The sequence below is a fragment of the Xiphias gladius genome, chromosome 8 (assembly GCF_016859285.1).
Source record: "Xiphias gladius isolate SHS-SW01 ecotype Sanya breed wild chromosome 8, ASM1685928v1, whole genome shotgun sequence".
Classification (NCBI taxonomy): domain Eukaryota; kingdom Metazoa; phylum Chordata; class Actinopteri; order Istiophoriformes; family Xiphiidae; genus Xiphias; species Xiphias gladius.
Window position 1 is genome coordinate 8,353,513 of NC_053407.1, and position 27,344 is coordinate 8,380,856.

At 40.1% G+C, this 27,344-nt stretch overlaps 4 protein-coding genes across 5 annotated transcripts in view; 2 read left to right on the forward strand and 2 right to left on the reverse strand.

Moving 5' to 3' along the window:
• LOC120792774 (fibroblast growth factor 6-like) lies at nt 1-5,253 on the forward strand. The gene is made up of 3 exons (XM_040132102.1): nt 1-480; nt 1,089-1,192; nt 4,262-5,253. Exons 1-3 carry the CDS (start codon nt 135-137, stop codon nt 4,436-4,438), a joined length of 627 nt encoding a protein of 208 aa, XP_039988036.1. The 5' UTR covers nt 1-134; the 3' UTR covers nt 4,439-5,253.
• A 5,104-nt stretch (nt 5,254-10,357) lies between these two features.
• Nucleotides 10,358-11,872, forward strand: LOC120792773 (fibroblast growth factor 23-like). Its single transcript, XM_040132101.1, has 3 exons — nt 10,358-10,612; nt 11,030-11,133; nt 11,259-11,872. The coding sequence occupies exons 1-3, from the start codon at nt 10,399-10,401 to the stop codon at nt 11,685-11,687; spliced, it is 747 nt and encodes a 248-aa protein (XP_039988035.1). The 5' UTR covers nt 10,358-10,398; the 3' UTR covers nt 11,688-11,872.
• Nucleotides 11,873-12,454: 582 nt separating this feature from the next.
• On the reverse strand, nt 12,455-19,014 carry tigara (TP53 induced glycolysis regulatory phosphatase a). Of its 2 annotated transcripts, XM_040132099.1 has the most exons (6): nt 18,682-19,014; nt 17,171-17,208; nt 16,881-17,002; nt 16,219-16,296; nt 15,980-16,090; nt 12,455-14,563 (listed from the first exon to the last, which is right to left on the reverse strand). In XM_040132099.1, the coding sequence occupies exons 1-6, from the start codon at nt 18,867-18,869 to the stop codon at nt 14,174-14,176; spliced, it is 927 nt and encodes a 308-aa protein (XP_039988033.1). In that variant the 5' UTR covers nt 18,870-19,014; the 3' UTR covers nt 12,455-14,173. The 2 variants fall into 2 exon arrangements, with proteins under 2 accessions (XP_039988033.1, XP_039988032.1); XM_040132098.1 differs by having other exon boundaries at nt 16,881-17,208.
• Nucleotides 19,015-20,176: 1,162 nt separating this feature from the next.
• The window catches only part of ccnd2a (cyclin D2, a), a 17,310-nt gene continuing 10,142 nt past the window's right edge, over nt 20,177-27,344 (reverse strand). The window contains exons 4-5 of the mRNA XM_040132225.1: nt 25,520-25,640; nt 20,177-24,535 (exon numbers count right to left, since the gene is read on the reverse strand). Coding sequence (XP_039988159.1) covers nt 24,332-24,535; nt 25,520-25,640 — 325 coding nt within the window. The 3' untranslated portion in view covers nt 20,177-24,331. The remainder of the gene's footprint in view (nt 24,536-25,519; nt 25,641-27,344) is intronic.

A 27,344-nucleotide genomic window follows, 5' to 3' on the forward strand; every position in this document is an offset into this window, starting at 1 on the left:
CTTGCGTTTCATGCCCAAAGTCCTGATCTGCGCTCCAAAAATAACCCGCAGCCAGCATGCCGAAGGAAGCAAAACAAGAGGAGCGGTATTTTTAGGGTCATTAATTTCGACCACGTGGTCCGAAGGTAAACCGGATGGCCGTTGCGCAAAGGTTCCTCGTCAGTATGTCCTGCGAGGCCGGCACGCCGCACTGGACGCTGACCGCGGTGGTTCTCCTGGGCTTTCTGCTGGGGGTCGTGTCAGCGTACCCTTTACCGAGCAGCAGGACGAATGCAACTTTACTGGAGAAACGATGGGAGACCCTCTTCTCCCGCTCTGTACTGGGGATCTCCGGGGAGAAACCGGAGCTGAACTGGGAGAGTGACTATCTGCTGGGCATCAAAAGAGTGCGGAGGCTCTACTGCAACGTGGGCATCGGGTTTCACCTTCAGATCCTCCCCGACGGCAGGATAAACGGTGTACATAATGAAAACCAGTACAGTGAGTTATACCTCCACCAATGTAATGCAATAGACATAAAAGAGAGGTAGAGTCAATAAGCATGGATCTGTGATGAGCAGGCTTGTCTGTCGCCTCTATTAATTTGCATGATCATATGTCATCCGACGCTGAGGGAGCATTGAATTTCTTCCACGGCAAAGACAAATCTATTAAAACAAGTATCCATCAGTACTGAACACCCCACTTCCTCCCCCCTTGTCCCCCGAGCTCAACCATGACATGAATGTATGGACGCTTTTAGACACAACTTATTTTTACGCAGCCCCTGTGAGGGAGGTCCAGAGACCAATAGCCGTGCACGTCAATGCAATTTACTGCAATTACTGCAATAACCAGAATGCGCTTAATTGACACGCGCCTGGATGCAAATGTAAGATTTTTGTTTTTTTTGGGGGGGCAGAACAAAGGCTCGGCATGCTGCGCAGCAATCTGCAAGGTTACACCCATAGACGCAGAGAGAGAGAGAGAGAGAGAGAGAGAGAGCACAATGCCACAGGCATCACCTTATAGCACTGGATCAGCCGGCATCCTCGGCTGGTGTTTCATTCTTACTCTAACGAGGCCCAATCTTTCTTTGTCCTGACCAGGTCTAATAGAAATCTCTACGGTGGAGAGAGGAGTGGTGAGCCTATATGGGGTGAAGAGTGAGTTATTTGTCGCAATGAACAGCCGTGGAAGGTTATACGGAACGGTAGGTATGCACAGTATTTCATTTATTGTCCGACAATATTGGTGAACCGGGTCCTGAAAATCGGACGCAGTTGAAGCTTGATCCGCCTTTTTTTTTTTTTTTTTTTTTAATTTTATTTGTTTATTTTTTTTAATCATATTTTGGGATGGGACTCAGTCTCTATCTGCCAACAGGGGGGCTGAGCACTATGCGTTGCGAAATCCATATATTTTAATTTCATCAGGAACTTTCAAAGCTCTATTTAAAGCAAGGGTGCTTGGCCTGGTGGCCTGGTAAATAATGAGGTTAACAGATGCAGGGTTTAGTCCACACGCCTGGTGTGTGTGTGTGTGTGTGTGTGTGTGTGTGTGTGTGTGTGTGTGTGAAAAGAAGGGGAAACCCCCCCTGACGCAAAGAAACCTGTCAGCAGAGTTGGAAAAATCGATTTTAATGGCAGGGCAGTGCCCATCACACACATCTGAGGAGGTAAAAGGCTCCACTCACTTCACATCCCCACCAGCAGCAGCCACTTAACCGACTTTCACCAGCAAAAAAATGACATAAGACAGCTGTAGTCTCCTACGTTTCCTGGTCAGCGTTGCTCACAGCTTCACAGTTGTTCCCTCTCCTCACCGAACCAAAGCATCCAACATTACAAAACATGCTACTGTATGTAATTTGGGCACCTTTCAAGATCTAGAGGACGACCCCCCCCAAAAAAGCACCTCAAGACACCTCATGACAGACCACCTCCTGGATTTTTCATATACCATGAATATATCATGGCATCTTACTCACAGAACAGTTGTGTTTCATCTGTGTAGTACCATTGCTCTAGATCCCAAGCTGGAAAACATGGAAAACCTCGGCACGCTGAATCTAACGTGACGAGAGGTTGTCTTAATAAAACTGATGTGGGTATGAGAGCAACAGCTACCTAGGAACGAATGTGTTGACAAGGTACTGTATTTCTCAGCACTGTTAAAGAACTGGCCTTTTTTTCCCTTACAGTTATTTGTTGTTTTATTATCTTTTACTAAACTGAAATACAAGAAGTAACCCTCTTAAAAATTGTGAGTAATAATGGCAATAATGGGCTATAATTAAAGTTAAAAGTCAGTGATTAGTATTTTGTTTGTGGTTTTATTGTGATTTTAAGTTCCCAAAGGCCTTAATGTCATCCTGCTACTTAATATGCTGGATTTTGAAATCCCTTGAAATATGAATTGCTGCTGGCAGTTTTTAAAAGAGAAAATTTTTAGATGAGAATGAATTAAATGGGAAAGAGGAAACAGACCCAAACTCAATTCTCAACCTCAAATTTCACCTCTCAGTGAATACATATAAACATACCTTATAAAGCTAATCATTTGATCATATATAATTTTAATTGCTTCCTTGAATTTCTGTGTATATGCTTTATATCTTTTTACTCAGATGCACTTATTTCAGTTGAAATTCAGATATTTTGTGGCAATGAAGTTTTCTTACGCACCCACGTTTTTTTTTTTTAAATCTTGATATTTTTCTGTTTTATTGTTTGATAACAAAGAAAACATTTTTAAGCTCTCAGTTTTCATGGTTTTTATAATCACTGGAAATAACCTTTAGAAAATGTGATTAGTTTTCTTCCAGAGCAATCGCAGCTATTGATAGATAAAAGTTCCTGGTGGTCGGGTGAGGAAAGATAGTGTTTAGTAAAGCCCTGCTGGCGCGTGCCTGCCGGTCTGCTCGCTGTGGCCAACGCATTTGACAGACAGAATGTGAGTTGGTTATTTGGTCATGAGTGATGAAGCGTTAGCTTGTGAGCAGGCCGATGATCTGATAAGAGATTGAATTAGGCCACATGGTCTCAGACGGACAGTATTTGCTGCTGTGCACTGTATGAGTCATGCGTTGTCAGCTCAGCAATGCAGAGCAGTCGTAATGTTCTTTATAGTGGCTGATTTTTAGAGCTTATCCTTATATAAAGGGACTTAATGTGGAAAATAGATGTCAGTGTTACTCTTGTACCTGTAATCCTCCTAATATTGGTTATTTTAGAATTTTGTTCAAAGCTTGTTGTGATTGCATTGCTTAATTGTATAGTTTATATATTTCCTTATGATTTTAGTTTTAAAACAGTTGATTTAAAGGAATAGTTTGACAATCGGGAAATACACTCATGTTCTCTCTTGCAGATATGAGTTGGATGAGAAGTTCGATACCACCCTCATATCTGTCTGCTAAATATGAAGCTGGAGCAAGGAAAGAGTTAGCTTAGATTAGCATAAAGGCTTGAAACAGGGGCAAACAGGTAGCTTGGCTCTGTCCAAAGGTAAAAATAAATAAATAAATAAATACACAGCAGCCTCCAAAACTTGCTAATTAGTATGTTATAGCTTGTTTTTATTTAATCTAATCAAAAACCATACTGAAAAAACCTCAGGTTGTGGTTTTACATGGGTTTATGCGTGGGACTACTGATTAATCAAACAAGATATAGCATGTTTATTAGAGAGCTTTGGACGTGCTGGTAGCTAGATTTGAACACAGCCAGGCTAGCTGTTTCCTCCTGCTTCACGACTTAATGCTAAGCTAAGATAGCTGTTTGCCTGCTGTAGCTCCGTAGTTAGCGTGCAGGCATGAGAGTGGTATCAATCTTCTCATCTAACTCTCGGCAAGAAAGCAAATAAGCATATTTCCCAAAATGTCAAACTACTCCTTTAAGTTCAGCATGTTTTTTCTTTGAATAGACCATCACTCCATAAAACTTCCCTATTTGAGCTGATTTAAAAGGTGATTTGGCTTATTGTGTATGATTACATTGATACTTTGTTTTTTCAAGGAGATATGTTAATGCATTTTAATATTTGAGAGCACTCAGTGCTGCTAGGAGATTGAACAAAGAGAACTCTACAGTGTCAAAATGTTCATTTGTCGTTCCCATTGCTGTGTCTAATCTAAATTTATCTTCATATATTTGTGAATCACTCAGAATCTTTTTAAAGAGCTTTTTAATGTTTTGTCATCAAAGCTTCTAACTTCAAGCTGTCTTTTTCTTGAGCCTTTCATTAAACTTCACGCTTTCTGTGTCTTTGTCCTCTCCAGACAGTCTTCCATGACGAGTGCAAGTTCAAGGAGAGCTTGCTCCCAAACAACTACAACGCCTATGAGTCTCTGGTGTACAGAGGCTCCTACATAGCACTCAGCAAGCATGGCCGAGTGAAAAGGGGCAACAAGGCCACCACTGCCATGACTGTAACGCACTTCCTACCCCGAATATGATGAGCAAAAACTGGCAATAACAAACTTATTTGCACATGAGGATTATTTCCCAGGTAACATAAATACCGTATACGTACGTACAAACACAAAAGACAAAATGGACTGTAAAAGAAAGAAATACAACTATATCTTATAGTATTTATTCAAACTTTATATGTATATTTGGGTAGCTTACTTTGTATTAGAAAATTATGGAAATGCCATTCTTTGCTGCTTTTATGATTTTCATCATTTTGTGATATGAAGGGGATGGAGAGGTGTCATTTGTCCCCTCAGTTTTTATGGGTGCTTGCTGGAATTGGCTGAGTCCTTGCCCTGTCAGTGGATGACAGTTCATCCTTTTGGAAATGAAATGGATACGTTATTACCTCAAGGCACCATATCCTGAGAAGACGAGGAAGAACAAAAAGAGAAACGTGTGCATGAAATTTCTACAGAGATTGTTTCCTTAAAAATGTTTTTGTTGTCATCCATCAAGGACTTGGATATTTCCCATTCGCTATGTTCGATTGTGTCTGTCACTGTCAGGGCAACTAGAGCACTTACAAATATGGCGGTGGTTTTTCTTGCTTTGTCATGAGGTGGCGGTGCCTTGAATTCCTACTTGCCGCCCCCTAAACCTTGCATGCGAGAAATGTGGTGCTCAAGTCAGAAATAGGAATGATACGCAAGTCATCACTCCCTCAGACACCACCGGCCCAATTCCTAGAGGGCCAGAGGTTTCTCCACTTTATTTTCTTTCCATAATTAGATCAATTAAGTAATTGAGACTCTATGCTGCACAGGACCCAGTGGAGCCTCTTGTTAATAATGAAAGCTAGATTTAGAGTCAGCACCCCCCCCCCCCCCCCACACACACACACACACACACACACATCATGTCCAAGGGAGCTTTGACAATCCCAGGTTTTACTTTCACCAATTTTGTAGCTGGATCATCAGGCCATAGTGAGTATGTGAGTGTGTACTGTATGTGCTGGCATGCATTTATTTTAAGTATGTATGTGGAACTGCTCAGTATGAGAGCTGCTTAATTTAAGACTGTTTTTTTGTCTTAGATTGCGGGTGGCCAAGGGGGCATCGGTCTAGCCGAATAACATAGACTTGACACTATGAAGAAAAAATGTCCTCCATGTCTGTCTGCTTTATGTTATCTTTTCCCCCTGTTCAAACTGAGTTGGTGCATCTGTGTCTGTTGAAGGTTCACACTAACTTATTGAATTTGTTTTTGAAAATGTTGACTTTATCGCAAAAGCGATGACAGGAACTTTTTGACTTTCACACCGGATTGATGATATTTGGCACTTACAGTAACATGCTTATGCAGAAATGAGTGAAATTACAGTGGATGTCACTGATTGGTCAATTCACTGTAAATATGATGCTCGGCTGCATTCGTTAAAAATAGTGTAAATATTCCAGTTTGTTTTAAAGAGAGCTGGAATGGCTTCAGAGTTCATGATCCTGGGATTTGTGAACAATACCTCAGGTTACTCTGTCTGACATTTAGATGATGTGGATTGTGCTTATTGATCCCAGATTTTTAAGTTATTTTTGCATTTTTCAGATTGGTCACTGAGTATGGCTTCTTGTGAAAAAAGAAATATGAGCAATGTTGCAAAAAGCATTGAACCAAAGGGTTATATGGAGATGTTTATTCAGGCTTTGTGTGTGCATACCATACTTGAATTCAACAACTACTTGCGCTTCTTTTTCCAGATACTGTAGTTTCCCATTGTGGAGACGAGGGGGAAAGGGAGGAGGACAAAGAGCTTGCAAAGTTGAAGATAGCAATGATATACAGAGGACTTGGGATTCTGCATGAGGCACTGTTCTTTTGATTTACTTAGCAAGGATGCGGATAATGCATGGTAAAACACTTGAACATAAGACCAGTGGGCCCCTTGTCTGTTGATGTCAGATTGGACAGCGCAGGGCCCTGGGATTCTTGTCCCATTCATCTGAGGCACTTTTGTACCAAGGTCGGAGATGTGGGCCTTTCTGTCTTCTGTATTACTGCTGTAGGTGTGTTTTCTGCTCCATCTAAATGACTTTCACCTTACTATTTTTATGGAGCTCTGCACCTGTGAGGCTATTTCTTGATCAAGACAAGAATAGTTGTCTCGTAATTTGCAATGAAGAGCAGCGCCTTTTTAATGCTGAAATGAGGTGCAACTGATCTCGACTTTTGATGATTTTGAAGTCATAATTTTGAATTTGGGTACTTGACCTGGAATATTCTGTAAGTAGCAAACCACCAGTCAGGCCAGCTTGGTGAAATGTGATTTCAAGACAGTAGCAAGGCTCTTACAGATATATCATATCATATTTTACCTCATGCCCTCTCTAACATTACTGTAATGCACTGACAAAATGTTTGTGAGCAATGGTTTACATGCCCTTTAAGCTCCAGCTCCGTCTAGTAGCAGAGACGAATGTGCAGTATCTGGTCAGAATGAGTGTGTGTGTATGTGTGTGTGTGTGCTGTTTGTGTGTGCGTGTTCACGTGTGTGTGTGTGTCCATGACTGAGCACACTCCTGTCATGTTCTGTTTCTGCCAAAGCGACAGTAGAGATGGTATCCGATCGGCTTACCTTGAGTCAGGAATAACAGGGCATTGTCTGTCTGTGCAAGCTGATGTACTGTACTCTCCTCACAGGAGGGGATAAAGACGAGAGGGATGGAAAAAGTAACACAGAGGCTAGTGAGAGAGGTTTGTCAAAAGAAAAGCACTGAGTGAGGTTTGAGCTGATAGTGAATGTAGCAAAAGGCCACGTGAAAAAAGAATCAAACGCTTCCAGGACAAGGACACTTGAGTTAACAGGCTGTCTGGCAGACTGAATACTGTGATCCAAGAGAGCGGCTTGACACTACCAGGATGTCTCGTTTAATGTTTGTTCAATGTTAACACCATTGATTATTGTGTTTGGGGGATTTTGCCTTGAGCAGCCGATTACTCATTTTGACTGATCAGCCTTTATCACATCACTATGATCAGAAAATGATCACTTGTAGCTTTTTCTGGGCTGATTTCATGGCAGTGAGGAGTTGGTTGGAGAGGTATTCTGGCTAATCTGTCAAAATATACAAAAGGAGCAACTTTTTTTTTTTTTTTTTAATGGAGTGCATTTTACTGAGCAAGGGGAAAATGCTGTTTTTTCCTTGCTATGCTTTCATCAAAACAAGCTGACATGCAAGATCAAAAGTACTTGTTTTTGATGACAAATTTGTGTCAGTTACTGTGTTTTTATTTTTGATTTATTATTGTATGTTTCAGAGGACACTGTCAGCACAACACACAATGTTTTGAGTGGCAGAATGGGAACTGCAAAGCTACAATGGCTCCTCAAGCTGTGTGATAAGTTGATATTGTGGGAAGTGAACTTGATAATGTTTACACCTAAAGCAACTTAGTTCGGTGTAAGTTTTTCAAAGCTTGAGAAGTCTAAAGGAAATATTACCCTGTGGCAAGTTCTACAACTTTTGCATGCATGATGTTATTTTGAGGTAGAAAAAGTTGTGATATAGCAGTAACTGAGAGAAGGTAGTTAATGGTTAAGAAAAATATCATCTTTCAACATTAACCCTCACTTCCTTAACTCTCCATTATGCATATAGAGTTCTGAATGGACTAGGTATGTGTTACCCCTTTGATTAAGGATCCAGTGTCTGGATTTTGCCATCGTGCTTATCATACCTGTTCAGCTGGTTTTAAAATGTGTTGGTTCACAGGGAACTGAAGGTCTATGGGAGGATTTGGGATCAGGCTTGTGTGTGTGTCCCTGTGTGCCAGCAGCCTTTGTGTTTCTCTCTCAGTTTTCTATTCCTGCACTGAGGGGAGAGTGCTTCCTCTGAGTCCCCCTCCTCTTTTTTAACATATACCTCACCTTCTGCCTTAGTTCCGATTATTGAAATGATTGTAAATTAGTTTGAAACAACAGACTTCTCCAATCATTTGTTTCTGAAAAATATGATGACGAGTAAGTAAAATACTATATTACAAATGGTTTTCCTTTTATTTTTGTACGTATGTGCTGTGCACAGCAGTCAACTGTATTCCTGAGACGATAATAAAATACGTTTTGTAAAAGTTGTTGTGTTTGAATACTTTAAAGTTGCATGCTTGACTCGTTTTGTCGCTTCTTGACCCCGAATGATACAGACTTGATATTAGAAGAACTGGGAAACATGAGTACCAGTGAAGATGTTAAACCTGAAGCCAAAGTCATGGTCAATGAATTACCATGAGACGGTATGTGGCGCCCTCTTCTGGTGAAGCCTGACAACAGGTACAAGGGCAACATTTGACAGACATGAAAGTAAACGTAGCTGGAAATAAACTGAAACTGAAACAGAATTAGTGTAAATTGTGTTAACACTTTATTTTGCTGGTTCTATATAACTATGTAAGTTGACCATAATTATAGGTACAATCGAGACAGTGTTCAATCAGTACAATTCCAATTAACTAACTTTAATGAAATGCTGAAGTACTGCAACATATAGAACATTTTAGACTGTGCACAAATGATCAAATGAATGAAAAACAATGTCAAACTTGTCAACATATTGTACATGAAGAAAGTTTCCAATAATAAATGCATGATGAATTGATATTTACTTGGGTTTAAATCGAGCAGTTCCTTCAAGGAAATTCCTGCTTTTCCAAATGAACACAACTAACTAACTTTACTCAGAACTTATTAGTACTGAATTGCATAGTTCTGCACAGGAAAGTTTCAAGAAATTATTTAGAAATAAGAGCCCTGTAAAATAAAGTGGTACCCTATATTATAGTTACTGTTTGTTTTCCTCATTTATAAGGAAAATATTGTAACTGCCTCCTTGAGTATTACCTTGAACCGTTCTCTATAGTGCAATATTCTTCCGGGGGGCCCAATATTTCTAGTTATGCCTCTGCTCATTAATATGCACTGTTCTTAGGCTATATAGGCATTTAGCTTTTCCTAGGTGCTCTTAATACTGGTTAGAGTTCAGACTCTAAATATAAGCTACCACAAGCTGGCCTCGCAACTCCTCAAAAATGTGCCACGAAATGTGTATTAAAAACATTATATAATAATTGAAAAAATGCTTTACCTAGATATTGTTGCTGCGACGCAAAAACCTTGGATCTCTTAATGTCAACTTTTCAGGGAGTTCAATAAAAAAAAAAAAGGAATTGTCAAGAGCTCAGGGAATTTGCTCCAGAATGAGGTTACAAAGCTTTCTAACAACAGATACGGGGTATGCACAATAGTGAAAGGAAGTGAGAGGCTGTGGAAGTGTGTACAGTTAATTAATAAGCAAGGTATGAGTCAATCCCCTCATCACGTCAGTCAACACACTGCGACACAACAGAATTAAAACCTCATTTCGCACCTGTAAAGGTATACATGACCTCAGCTGGATTCATGAATGATGTCAAAAAAAATGAAGATTATAGAATTAGTTTGTGAAGCCAGTTATTCTTACCCTGCTTCTTTTTCTTGATCAGAGTCCTTAGAGACACAGATGAGTTGAATTCGTGAAAACTGAATGACTGTCTCCATGATCCTTTCACATCTTCTGCTGTCTCTTCATCCTCTCCTCTCTCCTCCAGCTTCTGGTATTACAGTTTTAATCATGGTTTTTCAGATTTTTTTAAGATCTGAATCTAGACTAAATGATGCTTCCATCTTAGCAGGAAAAATATATTTTTATGTGGAGGTGCTGCCATTCAGAGCTTTAAAACTATGGCTCCCTCATACTGATAAAAACTGTATCTTACCAGTTCCATCTAGCCAAGCCCTTAACCATGGAAAAACAGACAGGCTTTGAGTCATTTTGGTAAATGAGTTAGCCAGTTTATCGACCATCTGTTTAAATAGACCTGTTGGACTTTCTCCTCCTCCATTTGCTGCCCACACACCATCCTGAACGTTTGTGCTGCTAAAGAGAGCACGGCATCCCCATTGATCATGCAACCGGCTTTCCTCTCACTCATTCTGATTGCCGTACATGTGTCTGTACTGGTGGATTGTAGACCAAGGCTCCAGGACCCCGAGCAACTACCACAACATCAGCAGAGCAGCTTCTACGCAGGAGCACAAGCAGGTACATCTGCTGGTACGGGACGTTTTTACTTCGAGCTGAGTGGATCAGTGAAAAGAGGGATTCACAGAGTCGCTCTAGGTAAGTCTGCCTAAATCCATACAAAAACATAATTAGTTTAATTAAATGATTTCATTAATTTCAGAAAATGAAAGTATATTGATTTCTAAATGCTGCATTTTTCGTCCAGGTTAGTTCATTTCATTTCTCTGAGTGCAATATCATGCTTTACATATACGTCCTAAAGGCCAAAACATGTATTTGTACACGGAGATAAAAGTTTAGAAATGCATTTTGAATGGTATATCTTGGAAATACACTTGCAAATATATGTTGTAATTTATCCACAGCCTATTTCCATGTTACCTATACAAACAAGATTTCTGGCAGCCAGGGATGTTCATGTTGAAACTTTTGTAATATGAAATAAATTCATCACTATTACATTTGTTCCTTTTATAACTGACAATGGCATGTTTGAACCTGTTTTTTCGACAGTTGTTTTGCCTATAAGAACAGATACAAGCAACTTTGTGTCAATATTTGATTTGAGAAGAAAACGGTTCCTCTGTATAGACTTAAAGGGAGAGCTGTACATCTCTGTGAGTATTTATTTATTTATTTAATTTTTTAAAGAAAAACTTACTTTGAATGAAGTCAGGAAATGACTGTAGGGAAAACATTGACATAAATATTTGTATTGGCCTGCTTTTTTTCCACTGAACAGAGGCAAAAGGTCAGAGAAGATTGCCTCTTCCAGCACATTTGGTTAGATCTGGTGAACCACCATGATGCGTTTTACTCTACAAGTCGGGGCCGGCTGCTCAAACGGGAGGGACCTGAGCTGCAACCTTCTCCCTTGGAGCCACCTGAACCCTCCTTGGCACTGCTGGGGAGGTTCCTGGGTCCCTTGGTAAAGAGACAGAGGAGGAGTGAGGATGTGAACCCCTCCGATCCATTGAGATCGCACTCACATCCCTCACATTCTGCCAAAGATCACAAGGATACATCTCATGGGCAGCCTGAGCAGGACCAGGCTGGGGCTGTGTCCAAAGAAACTATCACCTCCTGTGACGACCCCCTGCGGGTTTTACAGTCCAACGGGCCTGTCAGTCCCGTCAAGACTAATATTGCAGACCGGGCAGAGCAAGATTAAGATACTGAACTTGGGTTTATTAAATGAAAAGTCAAGAAGGGGTGCAAGTCTTTATATTTGTCCTGAAAACTCACTTTATTTTTGACTGCATGATGGACGTAGGTACCAGTAGATACCTTATCATGCATTTATGGACTGCAATATCAGTGACAACCACAGAATGCCTTATGACAGAACGGTAGAGTCAGATTGACAGAGGCTGGTTTGTTATTTTTTTTACTTCACATGAAAGCATGACCTATTTTACAACATCTGCGAAAAGAGATAGCAATTTACAAAATCCTTGAATCAAGTTTTTCAGAATTTATTTTTATAAGAATATTATGCTAGGTAACGTACTCATAAACCTTGTTACATAACAGCGGCTTGTGCAGATCTTCTGTTTGAATAGCAGATGAAGGATAAGTTTGGCAGCATTCGACATAATCATGAGGCAAGTTTGGCCCAGCGTCCTGCAGTCCTTTAACCTCTTTTGTCAGTTAAATTTTAAACCTTGGGCCAGATGTGGCAATGTTTATTTTGCATATGTAAAAATGTGTAATCTGTAAGCAATTATGAATATTTATTCAAAAATCTGTTGGAAAAAAACAAAAACAAAAATCAAGCATTACATACTGTTGTTACTGGAAAAAAAAACAAAAAAACATCTGCCATTTGCAGCCATTTATTAACAGGATCAAATTATGTCAGGTGCCGGACACCAATAGTCACAGCAATAAAAGGTATTTATTTATTGAAATGTGTTAAATGACTTGCTTCCTAGTCTACTGTTTTATTATTTATATATTTCATGTTGTGTTATTTCTGATGTGGAAAAATAAATGGTAACTATCTGTGGGTTGTCTGTCTATTTGTAATTCGTATTTTGAGTCCCAAAAGTCCAGATTGTGGTTTTTCAGAGATTTTTGAAACCTGCTCTGGGATATCCGCATGAGAGGACAGTGTGAAACAGCATGAAGGAATGACCTATGACACAGACAAACTGGAAGAGCACCCATTAGTCCCACCACTCAACAGCAGCTTTGATAAGTGCCTTATCAAAGCTTATCATCAACACTTGTACTTGAGTCACTGAGGATATACTTAAACATTTAAAATGTTCCTGGCCAAAAACATTAGGAGAACTGCACAAAACTTACTAGCAAAACTAGATTGCTGCCCAAGCTTCTGCCCACCAACCAATCATTTTTCAAGGAAAGACCACAAAAAAATCACATGATTATTATGCACACAACCTATTGGTTATGTAAGTGATAAATATCACACTGGGACAAATAATGTCCAAATTAAGTAATGCATATCAAATAAATGTAGACAACGATATACTGTACTGTAAATGAAGAAGCTTGCTTAATTGAAATGAAAACATTCTAGGCTTGATATGTTTAAAGATCAAAATGTAAAATCAAAGATAATGTCATGCAAAGAAGAACAAAAGAGAACCAGTGAAGACTGAATGTGGATTTTCTACAGTTTTATCAGAAAAAGACATCTTCTCCTGCTGGTGCCAATTCTCCACTAATTACAGTAAGTCATAGAGACACGCAACAGCTACAATTTCTTATTCAAGAAATAGACTCCACATTGCTCAAGTCTTATATAATAACTTATAATGTAGCATTTATAGATTATAAAGTTTTTTTGAATTACAAAATCCCAGTGACAACAGCCACTGAATTTGAGAGAGGAGTGAAAAACTGCAGTAGAGAAACAGTCTACACATTAGGTCTTGGCACGCGTGTTAATTCACAACAATGAAAGTGTCGCTGATTTCCAGAAAGTCAACACTGTTGCAGTTCTGCTTTGCGTTCTTACGTAAACTCTATTAACTTCTGGAGGATAAATATAGAAACACAGACTCATTATAGCACAAAGCCGCCCACTCCTACAGTACTGAACAACCAGACTGTAACAAAGTGACGATGACCTCTCGTTGCAACACAAACTATCTGAGGTGAAATGAAGGTGCTCAAGTCAGGAAACAGCATTCAAATCCGGAATAGAAAACAGGATTTGTTGTAGGCCACTGTATAAAATAATGAAGATGCATTTTGTTTTATTATATATTTCATATCAAGGTAATTTTAAACTGCAATTCTGAATAAGATTAATTTTTTTACAATGTTTGTTTAAAATTACTGCTATTGTTAATATACAATACTTAACAATACCCAACAATACTTGACCTAAGATTGTTTTCTTTGATAATTCCATTGTCAAAACATACTTATAATGAACAACTAGCAAAAACTATGTGTTTGTCCATTGATTTCAAAATTTTAATGAATTATATTTTGCGGTGACTGAGCTCCAAATGAAAAATACACAAATATTTTAAAATAATCATCTAAATTGTAAACTTTCAGTACTAAGTCTCAGCAGTGTTTTCTTGCTGTACTTTTCACCATTATCTCCCCGTCTTAGTTGTGTCCTACACATCCCTCAAAACCTCTGTCATCTTTCCCGACATCTAGCTCTCCCTGCTCCTACTGTTTAACATGGTCCCCCCTGTGGACAAACACACAGCGGATCCCTGACAATTTGAAGTGGTCATCTTCTTTTCTCAGGGTTAGTATAAACCGACAGAGACCCGTGTTAGGACTTAAAGAGAACATACGTGCTTTGTCACAACCCTTAGGCAAAGAACAATGTAACTCCTCCACAAAGTAGCGCACTGCCACACACATGTAGGCTCCGTGGGTGACAACCAAAGCATGGACTGGGACACCCCTGACCCCATCTTCTGGCTTTCCCTCCACAGGAGATGTTTCTGGTGGAGCAGATAAGGAGGTTTCATCCTCCCCTCTATGATGCCAGTGTTCTTCCCCGATTTGCTGGAGCATTTTCTCCATAAACATTTTGACCCGTTCCTTCACCTGAGCAGAACAAAAGTCTGTTATAAAATGCTCCCTGCTTTTCTTTTCTTTCTACACTAATAGCATAATGTACATCCTAGAATGTGATTACACGCAGCTGTGATGGATAAAAGTTATAGGTGATTGTATTCAAAACAACACAACCCAATTAGACCGTTCCCATCAAAATAACACGTCAACTCCAGCTTCATCCTGATGAAACAACCAGTAACTTGTTTGGAGAAGCAGGGAGGGAGGCCTCTCGCTGACACAGATTGGGGCGCTCTGTGCTTGTGTAAAATCTATCTTTGTATATCTGCATCATCATCATGTGCTGGTCACGTATGAGGTTGGACCAGAGTTAACGTCCAAGCCAAGACCTAATGGATAAAGCCTGATGAGGTATCTTTGAAATAGAACACCCCCCCCCCGTTGTCCCTCTAACACAAATAACACAAAGCGGAGTGGTGACTTTTTAATCAGGGACAGCGACGAACACTCCGCAGTTGCTTGACAGTAGTAGGGCGTGTACTTTGACCCTCCTGATTCACACCAAGCGCTCTGGCAGATACATGGGAAATACAATCATGTGGATTCAAAGAAGCCATGGCACAGCATGTTACACCCTTGCAGAGGGTTGACTGAGGAGATGAGTATTTTCTGCCATCTAGTGGAAATATGTGTACATGTAGCCCATGGCACACAACTGAAAAAGAAATTCTTGAGCTTAATGTAGAATTTTACACCCACAGGTGTTGTCTGGCTATGCAAATAGTTTTACCAAAGTAGTACCAAAGGTAGAGAGAAAATCTGTCTTTTAGCAATTGAATCCGAAAACAACTATTCATCAAACACCAAAGACTATCAAATTAGTAAAGCAGTATTGTTTTATTTATTTATTTATTTCTTATTTTTTACCCCATTTAATACCAGGGAACATAAAATTATCTGATGTGATGATGTGCTCTTGCTGACTTAGAATGACTGGCCACCAGTAAATTAGATAGAAATATTTAATGGCTCTTTGTTTAAGTATAAATTGGTAGAACCATGGTTGTTATGGTTCCTATTTTGCTTTTAATCTTCAGGCAACATGTACGTGCAAAGATGCAGTATTTCACATTTAGTCAGTTGTAGTTTCCAACATGGCGTTATTAATATAAACATATTAAATTTGTATATCAGTAGGAAAGTTAGTAATTTAATACATTTTTAAAAATCTAGTTTTAAGTACAGTACTATTGTTACCCTGTGCAGAGCGTGATCTTAATTCAAACAATTTTGTGAAAATTTCACAACGATAAACTTCCAAGAAGAGAAAGAGAACAAAGCGAGAGACAGACAAATACATATGGGAAAAGACGGGAAAGATTAAAATAAATGTCTTAACAGATAAACAGTTACTCCACCCTTTCTGAGCTACCACCCCAGTCTCACCTGCTCCTGAGTCTCACCCTTTGGAGGGGTGAAGCCTGGAAATGACTGACCAGCTGCCTTGGCCATGTCTTTAACATCCTGCACTCGTCCACCCTCTGCTATTCCAAAGCTCTGAAAAACAACAAGTCAGTAACTGGATAACTCAGGTTATTTATTAATACGTTAATATAGATTAAGAAAATGTTTTCGTGAGAAAATATTTAGCTATGAAGTTATAACGCAGAAGAAGTGTCACTCACTATCTCTTTAAGTAAAGGGTCACACACTATTTGTAGACCAGAACAATTGCTGTTCTGTTTCATTATTGTTTCAGCAGTCTGGAAGAAATTAAAAAAAAGAAAAACACACCAATCATTTCATCACATACTGAGATATTATCTGACTATAGATAGGAAGAGGGAACTTTATAAAGTTTCTATTTTTTTAAGGTGTGAATTCCTTGATTTGAAGAATTGGTTAGTGTTTTTTTTTTATGATTTATACTCTTGCCCCTGCTTATTACCTCCCTAGGATCAACACTGCTGACAGGGCTCATGTCAAAAATTGAGATGATGTGGAAATAAAACCAGAAAAAGTTGTTTAATGAATATAAGAAACTGTGTAGTGTATTACATTTACATGTAATAATACAGTAACAGAAATGTTGTCTTTCAGCTGCTCCTGTTAAGGGTCACCACAGTGGATTGCCAATCGCATAATTCATTTGGCATAGTTTTTTACACTGGATGCCCTTCCTGATGCAACCTGCGTTCAGGGAGCCGGGGATCAAACTGCCAACCCAGGGATCAGTGGCCAACCTGCTCTACCACCTGAGCCACGGTCTTGCAGACCTTGCAAAATTTTGATTCTTCTTTCATCTAGATTTGTAACTTGCTCCCACTGCAAAACTGTAGCATGGTACCTGCTGGGCCCGCAGCATATCACTGACAAACACATTGCTGAACTTGACATCTCGCATGTACTGGCCTGCAGCCTCGGCCTGCTGCAGCCCAGTCTCTGACAGAGGTGAATCTATAGCCTGGCCTGGGTGGAGGAAAAGGGGAAGATGAAAGTAAGATGCAGAGAAAGCTCGAGAGAGACAGAGACAGAGACAGAGAGAGAGAGAGAGAGAGAGTGAGAGAGAGAGAGAGAGAGAGAGAGAGAGAGCAATTGATCTGATTTTCTTAGTACAGATATCCTGAATCATACTACCTTGTAGCAGGCCTTCTCTGTTGTACTGTGTTTCCCCACTGCAGGAAATAAATGATTTATCAATGTCAAAGCACGGGAGCTAATATCATCAACAGATTAGTTAAAGAAGCTCAAAGAGTGTACTGTTCAGCTTTCAAAATTTGACTTCATGCCTACTGTCATATATACGCAAGGATATATCATATCCTTAAAAGGATATATAACCGATATATAACCTATTTTCTCAACCACCTTCAGCAGAGCAGAGTATCAAACCTGGCTTCTGTTATTGCAGGACCATAGTCACTGCTAATGATGGTCTGGGGGGGGGGTTCTGGCATGAAGCATGATACCTTTCTTGTTACGTATGCTTAACTAATTAGGTCTTTAGTCTATAAAATGTCAAAAAATAGTGAAAAACGGCTTTCATGGTTTCCTACAGCCCAAGGTAATGTCTTCCAACTGCTTGCTTTTCTCTGTGCAAAACCCAAAGATATTTATATTTACAGAAAAAAAGCAGAAAGTCCTTACTTTTGAGAGGCTAGGACTAAAGAATGCTTACATTTTTGTTTGATAACTAACTCAATCAGCTATCAAAACTGATGCAGATAATTAATTAAGATGATTAATTTTCTGTCAACTGACTTCATCTTTTGATCTCTAGTGTCATTCATTGCCATTGTAGTTTTAGTTATATAATTTACCTTTGCACCTTTGTCTGAACAGTGCCAACAATGACCCACAAACAATAACAGACAAAAAAAAAAAGAATTTTATAGCTATAAAAATGTATTATTATAACAAATAAATCATGATCATATTATACACAATTTCTAAACTATAACATCAAGTTTTGTTTTACAGATTTAGTATGACCAGATAGCCCTGCAAAGACCACAGACTGGGCTAGACCTGTATGTACTGAGTGCCCGTGAAGTAGACTGGGAGACCTGAAAAAGGGTCAAGAATTCCCAGTAGCTGCTTATGATCAGTTAGTCTAGTGTTATAGTTAGAGTAATAGATAACTGTTAAACAAGTTCACTGTACTTGTTTAACAGTTAACTATGACTCTTCAATAACTACCCAATGTGTTCTAAATTTAGTACAAAGTCGGGCCATGTCAAAAACAGAACGGGTATCCCCTGTCAAGACGCTCTTTATCTGTTAGTCATGTACTTGGTGACACCTGCTATGGTAGCATAGCATCTAACTAGCTAAAGCTACATACATACAGACCACAGACCTGAGTCATGTAACTAGTTTTAAAGTGGCAATAGGCTATCAATTTCACACACACACACACACACACACACACACACACACACACACACACACACACATATATATATTATCCTACATGAATGGGGGGGGAAAAAATCAATGTTATTACTTTATCCAAGCATAGTCAGGTCCACAGAGCGACACCATAGACCGTCTGTAAATGTGAGTGACGAGCACCACCACTGGAGGCTTTTGTGGCAAACACAAACTCTTATCATAAACATTAAAACATTAATGTCAAATTCACTTACTGCCGAACAAGGGTTAGCCCAAATCTGAGCGCTTTCATGCTCTGGAAGTTAACGACTGAGTAACAACGCGCTGACGGACCGGTAGTTTCAAAGACTGCCCAGAAGACGACGTCGCGAAGCCTTCGGGTCTCGCGCCCCGAGAGGAAACAGAGCTGACGCACAGAAATACTTCCCGCCCCGGACGGCATTGTTGGGGCGAAAACGATCCTTTTTTTTTTAAATTTCTGTAAAATCACTTAATAAAGGTCATTACTCCCCCGGATATCAGGCTGAACCCGAATCATCAACAGAAAAAGGCTAAACTAACACGCTACAGACATAAACGGTCCTCGGTACAAGGGACCTCAGCCCCTCTTCTGATTGGCTGAAAAATGTCACGAACACTTGACATGCTTGTGATCAATTATTAGCAATAAGTCAACCCATTCACTGCTGGCTAAGTGTGTTTATTCACATCGTTTCGAAAACTTTAAACGAGTCTTTTCTTTCTTTTCAAACTCAGGAGGGTTTTAACCAGTATTTTATGAAGTAATTACTTTGATTGAACTAATTTAAACGCACTAATATCTAGCTGCAACTTAGGCACACAGATGTTTTTTATTATTTTGTCCAAAACACAGTTCAACAGCCCAACGAACTACCTCCTCCAAAATAACCATAGAGTTGCCTCGACACTTCTAACATACTGTTTAAACAAAAACTGAATGTTATAACCTTTCTGACGGTAGGACTTCATGCATGCACTGTATTTATGACTTCTGCTGTTTTAGGATGTAGCCATTAGACGGCGGAGGTTGATGCTTTCCCTTGTCACACCAGTCTTCTGGGTTTATTGGTAACATTTATCCGGACCTTTTTCTCTGGCCAAGCCAGGGTTACTTGGAGGCCTAGTGTCCTTCTAAGGTCTGACCATCCTGCTGTCTCACCATTATGCAGAACATAATGTACGTATCACCATGCAAACAACAAAGCCATGAAAACAACTATGTGACCCCCAGTAAATGAGGGGGAGTGCACAGGAGGTTGGCAACGTGTTGTAGTTTTTCCATTAAATGTGCAGTAAGTAATTTGCTATAGATTTATTTAGTTGTCCATAAGTTCCCCATCACATTTCCATTTCTCAGTAGTCATCGGGGATTTAAAGGAGGGTGGTCAGTGGTTGGGAGTATTTATTTGTGACCACCATGTTTCTTTAGCTTTTAGTGGCGGATTTACTGGACCTACCTGAAATATAATTACATCCTATTTTTCCGGTGCACATTTGCGGAGAGTGTTTATAACTGGTCTTCCTTGTATTCTGGCCAGAGGAACACATATTGTCCCACGTTTGTCCTTGCCGCTTTGTGTAACTTTCAGCTGATTAAGTGGTACAGTTGAACTTTGTTCTTCAGTATCATTGCTGACTCACACGCACATACACAAATACACACATACAAACTAATCTATTGGTCATGAAACAATTGAAACAGCTGAAAAGGAACACAGACGTGGGGAATAGTGAGCTGATGTGGTGTCACACCCTTTAAAGCAGAAGTTTATTGAACAGAGGTTGTGCAACAGACATTTGAGGTACATGATATGAGTTATAGTGGAGGGGAGGCAACTCAAAGGGAAATCTGCACCATTGAAACTTCCAGATATCAGAATATTTATGGTTGGACATTACAAGTGTAGCTCAACCCATTTTGTTGTGTGGCAGTTACAATGGTGCGCACACGCAATATTTCAGACCAAGACATATCTTTCTCACATACAGAATCCATATTTACTGACATTCAGAGTGATTGTGGTTGTATAAAGCAAGAACTGTACTTTGGCCATCATAGGAATGCTGTTTTCCCTCTCTCACACACAACAAATCAGGTGTAGCACCAACATGAACAGAAATGAACATGCTTGAACTATCCGCGTTATTAAAACCCCAAGAGAGTGTTGCAATGTTGTCATGCCCCCCCTCCAATATAGGTTAAATCCAAGTGGAAGCCTTGCATATTTCCTGTTTCCCATTGTACTGAGCAAGTTGTTTCCCCACTAAAACAGTGAGATTTATCCACAAAAATGATAATTTGCCGTTGCTTTTTATCCGCCCCCACTGAATTCTTTCTCCTCCGTTCTAGGCTCCCCAACTGCAGAGGTATAGGTGATGGATTTGTGTATTTTATTTGTCCTGTAATCCTGAGGTATAGGAAATACCACTGATGCAGAATGTGACTGAAGAAGGAGAGCAAAATAGATTTAAAAAAAGGGGGGGGGGGGACATGCTATCTAAGCAAACTGTCAAACTGTACAAAGAACATTTCCAGTCGAGTACTCATTTCATGTTCTTCTATCACGATCTACTTCGTTTTTCTGAATGTATCTCTTAAGCAGTAAAATAATTATATTATAATACAAATGTTTATAAAATAGCAGCACACTCAAGTGACACATCACAACTAGGTAATGTTATTTTTTTGTATAAATGAAACAAATTCATAGCTTTTAGCAGCGCAAAAAGACAACAATAACTCAATAAAAATATTGACACTTTTTTTCTTGATGTCTTCACACCTCCTCCTCTGTCCTCTCTTCACTTTGGAATACAGTATCTCTAAATCTTAGAAAAATCCTTTTGCGGGCCTGGTCACCCCATAAAATATAGCAAACACAAATTGTAAAGGTGGTCTCAATATATAACACATGCAACAATAGATTGCAGGAAAGAAAATCACAACCATTAAGTTTGGGAGAGAGCTTACATCAGGCAAACAGGCAAAATGAAGGGGTCATATCAAATATTCATACAGGGATGTTTTGGCAAATATGTCATCAAATTGCCCAGTTTTACTGAAAAACATCACTTAAACATTAGATCCCCACATTTTTCTTCAGCCTGACAAACATACTCAGGAAAGTCACATACCGTCATGAAAATAAAATCAAGCATTAAGTCAAAGACACCTTGCTGTGGCAAAGCCATGTGTCCTGTTAAAACAAAAACAAAAAAGAAAAGAAAAAATCTGTCTCTTGTTTTGTGCTGATGTCTGTCTGGCTGATGAATCCCCTTGCCAATGATTTGAAGCAGCAAAGCTCACAGGGGACAGATGTGTTCACTGACAGACAATCAGCCTGAACTACAAAAGCCAGCACCATAAAAAACTGACCAACAACACACATCAGTTAAGGTGGTTTAGAGCAAAGGCTCTGCTCTATCTTTAAAATGCAAACCTCATTGCCCTCTGAAGATCATGTGCAAATATTGGATGTTACAACCACCCTTTCCTCTAGCTAGTCGCTGCCCTGTGTGTCTATCTGTGGCTGTGATGCAGATAAATAAAAAGAAAAATTCAAGTAAAAACAAATATTTCATTTCTTGACAAAGTAAAAGAAAATCAAACAGAACCCATGGATCAGTGAACTGCGTCTAGGCATTTTCCAAATCATACTGGAGTTTTGTATTTTTTGTTCAAATTCTCTGCAACGGTCAGACTCCCCATCAACTTGCACTTGGCTTGGGTAGGAATGTTTTTTGATTGGAATGTCCTCTCGTCGTAACTTGTGGAAAAGCCATTTTAATTTGACATTTGCTTGACAAGGGTATGTCTGATGATTGGGAAACCAGCCCTACAAAGTAAACCAAAGAAAAGGCTAACAAGGAAAAAAGAAAACATCTATTCACCTCTAATCACCACCTAACATATTTCATTTTACTTATCTCCTGGGGAGCATGTTCTCAAAGTGCTTTGCCATTGAAATCATATAGGAGAGCTGAAAACAACCCTATGTGGGACTCTAGATGCATTGACAGTATATTATCATTCTGTACTCCTCTAAACCCCCCAAAGAAAGTTCATACTCACATGATCTGGCAGTGTACAGTCTTAGTTCCTCATTTAATCTCGGTGTAAATGGAAACCTAGAGCATATCTGTTCACTTAGCTGTGTCTTTGTAGACATCAATTACGAGAAAAAATTGTCGATTCCACCCTAATACATAGATATCAAAGTTTTATTGTGAGGCCTTTGGGCCGCTTTTGTTCATTATCATCTTCCAGCCACTGGCTGGACATCATCCACATCTCCTACACAGCAGCATGCTCCTGCACCACTAAAATCCTCCCTGTCCTACCATCCTGTGCCATGCACTCATGTGCCCTCCACAGTTCCACAGTGACTTCTTAGTTGCAAACTGTCCCTTTCTTTCTAATTCTTTCCATGCCACACCCTGTTCCCTCCCTGCTAATTAATATAGAGGAGTCTACCGTCCTCCAGACTTTAATAAGCATTACTTTCTTCAAGACATCTCCTGTTTTCACATGTGCAATACATGCTGCACATGCGAGAGGTCGTTACTCCTCTGTCCGGACTATAAAGCAGCCTTCCACAACTAAGGAAACACCATATCGTAACAACGTGAAAAAGAATGAAGTATCTGTAATATTTCATTAACAGAATGGCAGTAATAATCAAACACCTCACATGACCTCTGAGTCTGAGGCTCGACACCTCAGGAAAAATCAGAAAGATAAGGGGCTCTAAGTGATAGTCCCTTCGCCCATATCCTCCTTCGCTAAATCTTTTTTCTGTCTCACTTACAGTCCATGCACATGAGTTTATTGTTGGCCAACAATGAACCATGATACACTGTTAATGCATGAAGGCAGTGATATAGCATAGATGCCCTGTTATACTGATGGACAAAGTATGTGTAGCCTCGGCTTGCTCCATAGTCTTTTAACATAGAACTGTAAGTCTACGACTTGACTTTGCTTAAGTGCCTCACGCCGTAGGATGCACACTGCTAATATAGATACAGGATCACATGTAGCATTCACACCAAACACACACCAACATGTAGACGAATACACAGTTATGCATGCAAACTGGCATACTTACGTACAAACACACACACGCTTGCACACTGCACCTACAAACTGACAAACACAAGCAGCCTGAAAAAAAGGAGCTTATTGATCTCTACTACTCAGTTTCAAAATATGTCCAATAATAATATTAATAATAATAATAATAATAATTACTAATACTATCAATAATTATTACAATCCCATCTCTTCCCTGGAATTGGGACTCACCAACGTTTAGCATAATGTTCTCACAGCTTCCTCTGTCTGTCTCATCCTCGACACACATGTGGACCTTCTGATGGTCGAGGAGCTTGAACTCGTGTCCTCTCTTACACCAGCCACAAATGTAATAGTGATAATACTCATATAAAACAAAAACAGAGAAAAAAAAACAAAACTTAAGCCCCACTGTGATCCCATGTATGCAACATCTACCATAATAGCCTCATTATCAAGCTATGGTTAAAATATAACTTAAAGATCATACTATACAATCAAAGGCAGAATGCAAATATGATTGGCTTCCCTTCTGTATATCCAAGGCACCACAGAGCTTCATCTTGAATCAAATTTGTTGCTTTTAGACTAGAACATCATAGAAAATCTATTTCGTGGGCAGGTGTTTTGGACTTGAAGAACAGAAAATCTAAAAAAAAACTAGCAAGCATTGTTCTTTTTCTTTTAAAGGGCTTGTGTTTTTAACATTTTTTGTTCTTTTGTTCTTTTTTTCTGCTTTTAAGAAAATTGAGGTTTTTTTCATGATGCTTTTTTTTTGTAAATCCTGTGCAATGATGCCTTCTGGGGGTTCACAAGTTGACATCGCGGACGTCTGTTGGGGTGGAGGACTGATCCAGCTCGTCCAGACCTTTACTGCTGGGGCCTCTCTGTGTCTGCTGCTGCTGCTGTTGCTGCTGCCGCCCCTCACGCAGGCTGCTCACCAACACACGCTCGATCTGCTCCTGACACTCTTTGAGAACATCCTGCAAGTGCAACAAGAGAGGAAGAACAGGCTATAACAAAATATCCATTTTAATCTGCTAATAGGGAGGCAGGAAGTTTTTCTCTTTTCCCAATCAAGTCAGCAAAATCCTCTTGATCAGCGAAGTGTCATTTTAGACATAGCAAAGGACTAAGGAACCCTTTTTTGCCATATTTTACACCTGGAAAAATCTGAGTGTCAAACCATCTATCGTTTATCATCATGATAAATCATCAGTTATCGCATCATATGGGCAGAATTTTGTCACTTAAAGAAAGTAAAACTTTATGGTAAAACATGAGAGTGAACAACTTTTTTCCTATGATTTAGAGTTTAAGATTTAACATCCACACAAGTTATTTGGAAAAACATGACTTTTAGCACAAAAGACCGAGCAAATATTCTAACCTAATGTTTTCCACAGGTGAGTAGAACAGTTACTTTCAGTAGCTGCTCAGTATTTAATGAAACTATGAGGTTGTTCAGCTTGGCTTTCATCAAGCAGAAGATATAGTAACGTAGTTGCTCAGAGGGGAAATTGGCTTCAACAACTATCATCACAATTAATAAGAGAAATCTGTAGTCAGTGCTTGAGAAACAGGGGCCCCTGGTGTGGCAGTAGAAAGGCCCCTAGGCAGTATAGGCCAGAGGTTTTAAATGACCCCAGACTCTTTAGCAGCTCCATCTACTGCCAAGGCTGAGCAGAGACACGGACCAGACCCAAGCATTACATCAGTCCGCCATGGTTGTGCAGCGAACATCAACACTATAGTGTTCATATGCATACAGTATACACACACACCCTTGCATGCAGAGCACTGACTCCTTTATCCAACCACCCACCTATCCCACCAACTTTGCCATTCCCAAACACACACAAACCCAAACAGACGTAGCCTTGACAACAGAGGCTGAAAACACAGGTAGTACTAAAGCTATGTTAATTACATCCACCTCCTGTGGGAACACAAAGGTGGTGCTTTTTTAACGAGAGCCAGTCTTTGTGCCTGCCTGCCTGCAGGGGATCCATCTGAGACCTGGCCAGCTCGCCTTTCAGCATCAAAGGCCACGGCAGCAATCTGAGAATCCACCTGGGAGAGGAGCCTCTCAACAGCGCTGAGCCCTCATATCCTTCCCTGATGGAGGGTTGACAGAGGGGACAGGGCAGAGCAGGAATAGAGAGCAACTCACTGGGGAGGGGGAGAAGTGGGGGAGGGGAGGAGGGCTCAGTTAGAGGAGTGGTGAATGGGTTGTTAGCAAGAGCGTAAGAGAAAGGTCAAATGGTCTAAGGTGAGTAACAGCAATGACAGTCATTAAAGATACAGCAGACTGTTAGACAAACCAAACATTCCTGTCAGACAATCTATAGAGAGAGTTAACACCGCTCTCTGGTGGGGAAATACTGTGACACAACTGAAGCCAAGTCGCTTGCCCTCAGTACTGCACACACACACACACACACACACACACACACACACACACACATACACACACACACACACACACACACACACACATATGCATAACATGACTGAGAGCGCCCCATGGCCGGAGGGATGGGTGAAAGTGTACCACTTGTAGAGCGGGGAAACATTCTTTAGAAATTCACAGCTAATTTAAACCTGATGGGCCACAGTTTGAATCGGTGTTATAGCTTCTGGTGCCGCTGGGCCTCGGTGTAATGAGAGCTGAGACCACACTCACATGAGAATTGCCCTTCAGGAGTTGCACACAGCTGAGTGACAAAAGGTCACAGTGTCAAAGGTCAAATAGCACGACACATTACAGGGTGCGACATGAATGTTGTCAAAGGGAAGCTACACGAGTTTCTGACATCTACCCAGATTTATGAACTGGTAATTTGTGAAAATGCTGTACATATGGACAGTGTTATGGAGGATTTCTTTAAGAGTAAAATCTCTTTAAAAGAAAACTAAAAAATCTATTACATGACCACTGAGAAAATAACTCAGGTTACATGGGTTTTTGCTGATGTCTGAAGTCTGCATGAACTAATTCCTGGCTTGATATCTCTTTTATTTGGAGTTCTCCAGCATTTACTGATTATTAGCTGACGAGAGTTTTTTTGGTCACAATCCATTAAGACTGATTTGATGTTGAGGGGGTTGGACTGATCTGGGCAGGTTGCCTCTGGGAGTACGTTTCCCCAAGTGACGGGTCTGACGTGGAGGAAACCCGACCAGCGTCTGTCCCTTAATCTCCTCCAGAGGTTGGCCGCTAACATGTGCGGGTGCACACTCTCTCTCTCTCTCTCTCCCTGTCTCTCTCTCTCTCTCACACACACACACACACACACACACACACACACACACACACACACACACACACACACACACACACACCCCTACACACACACATACGCACACACACACACCCCTACACACACACATACACACACAAAATCTTCCCACCAACATGTGCTCCATTGGTCATAAAATTTCAATTCCTGTGAAAAAATTAAGTAAAGCACAGAACATGTAAAGGAACTGCCTGTGTCTTACCGCAAGAATGCACGCCTTCACTTCTTAAAAGACATTCTCCTCCCGTCTCTGCTGCTCTTTAGAGCGGCAGTTTGGATCCCATGCCAAGCCCCATGGGCTTTATTCGAGAAACTTTAATGACTTCAATGTGTGACTACTGGAAACACCAATACTTTTTTCAGAGAAGCTCTAGGTACTTGCATATTGAGGGGGCAACAGCACTGAATAGGTTGGCCATGGGAGGTAGTGCTATACTGAAGCATCTTATTTTGCAGCCTCTATCCGGAAAATGCATGACCACCACAGATCCTCCCTTTTAGTTACAGTCCTCCTTCTATC

Excerpts from the sequence above, each read along its gene's own strand:
- LOC120792774 (XM_040132102.1), top strand. The coding sequence starts at position 135 with ATGGCCGTTGCGCAAAGGTTCCTCGTCAGTATGTCCTGCGAGGCCGGC. Across the intron at positions 481-1,088 it reads ACATAATGAAAACCAGTACA|GTCTAATAGAAATCTCTACG; the intron begins GTGAGTTATACC and ends TGTCCTGACCAG. Across the intron at positions 1,193-4,261 it reads GTGGAAGGTTATACGGAACG|ACAGTCTTCCATGACGAGTG; the intron begins GTAGGTATGCAC and ends TGTCCTCTCCAG.
- LOC120792773 (XM_040132101.1), top strand. The coding sequence starts at position 10,399 with ATGCAACCGGCTTTCCTCTCACTCATTCTGATTGCCGTACATGTGTCT. Across the intron at positions 10,613-11,029 it reads GATTCACAGAGTCGCTCTAG|TTGTTTTGCCTATAAGAACA; the intron begins GTAAGTCTGCCT and ends TTTTTTCGACAG. Across the intron at positions 11,134-11,258 it reads AGGGAGAGCTGTACATCTCT|AGGCAAAAGGTCAGAGAAGA; the intron begins GTGAGTATTTAT and ends TCCACTGAACAG.
- tigara (XM_040132098.1), bottom strand. The coding sequence starts at position 18,869 with ATGCCGTCCGGGGCGGGAAGTATTTCTGTGCGTCAGCTCTGTTTCCTC. Across the intron at positions 17,209-18,681 it reads GGGCTAACCCTTGTTCGGCA|TGGGGAAACACAGTACAACA; the intron begins GTAAGTGAATTT and ends TATTTCCTGCAG. Across the intron at positions 14,564-15,979 it reads AGGGTGAGACTCAGGAGCAG|GTGAAGGAACGGGTCAAAAT; the intron begins GTGAGACTGGGG and ends TGTTCTGCTCAG.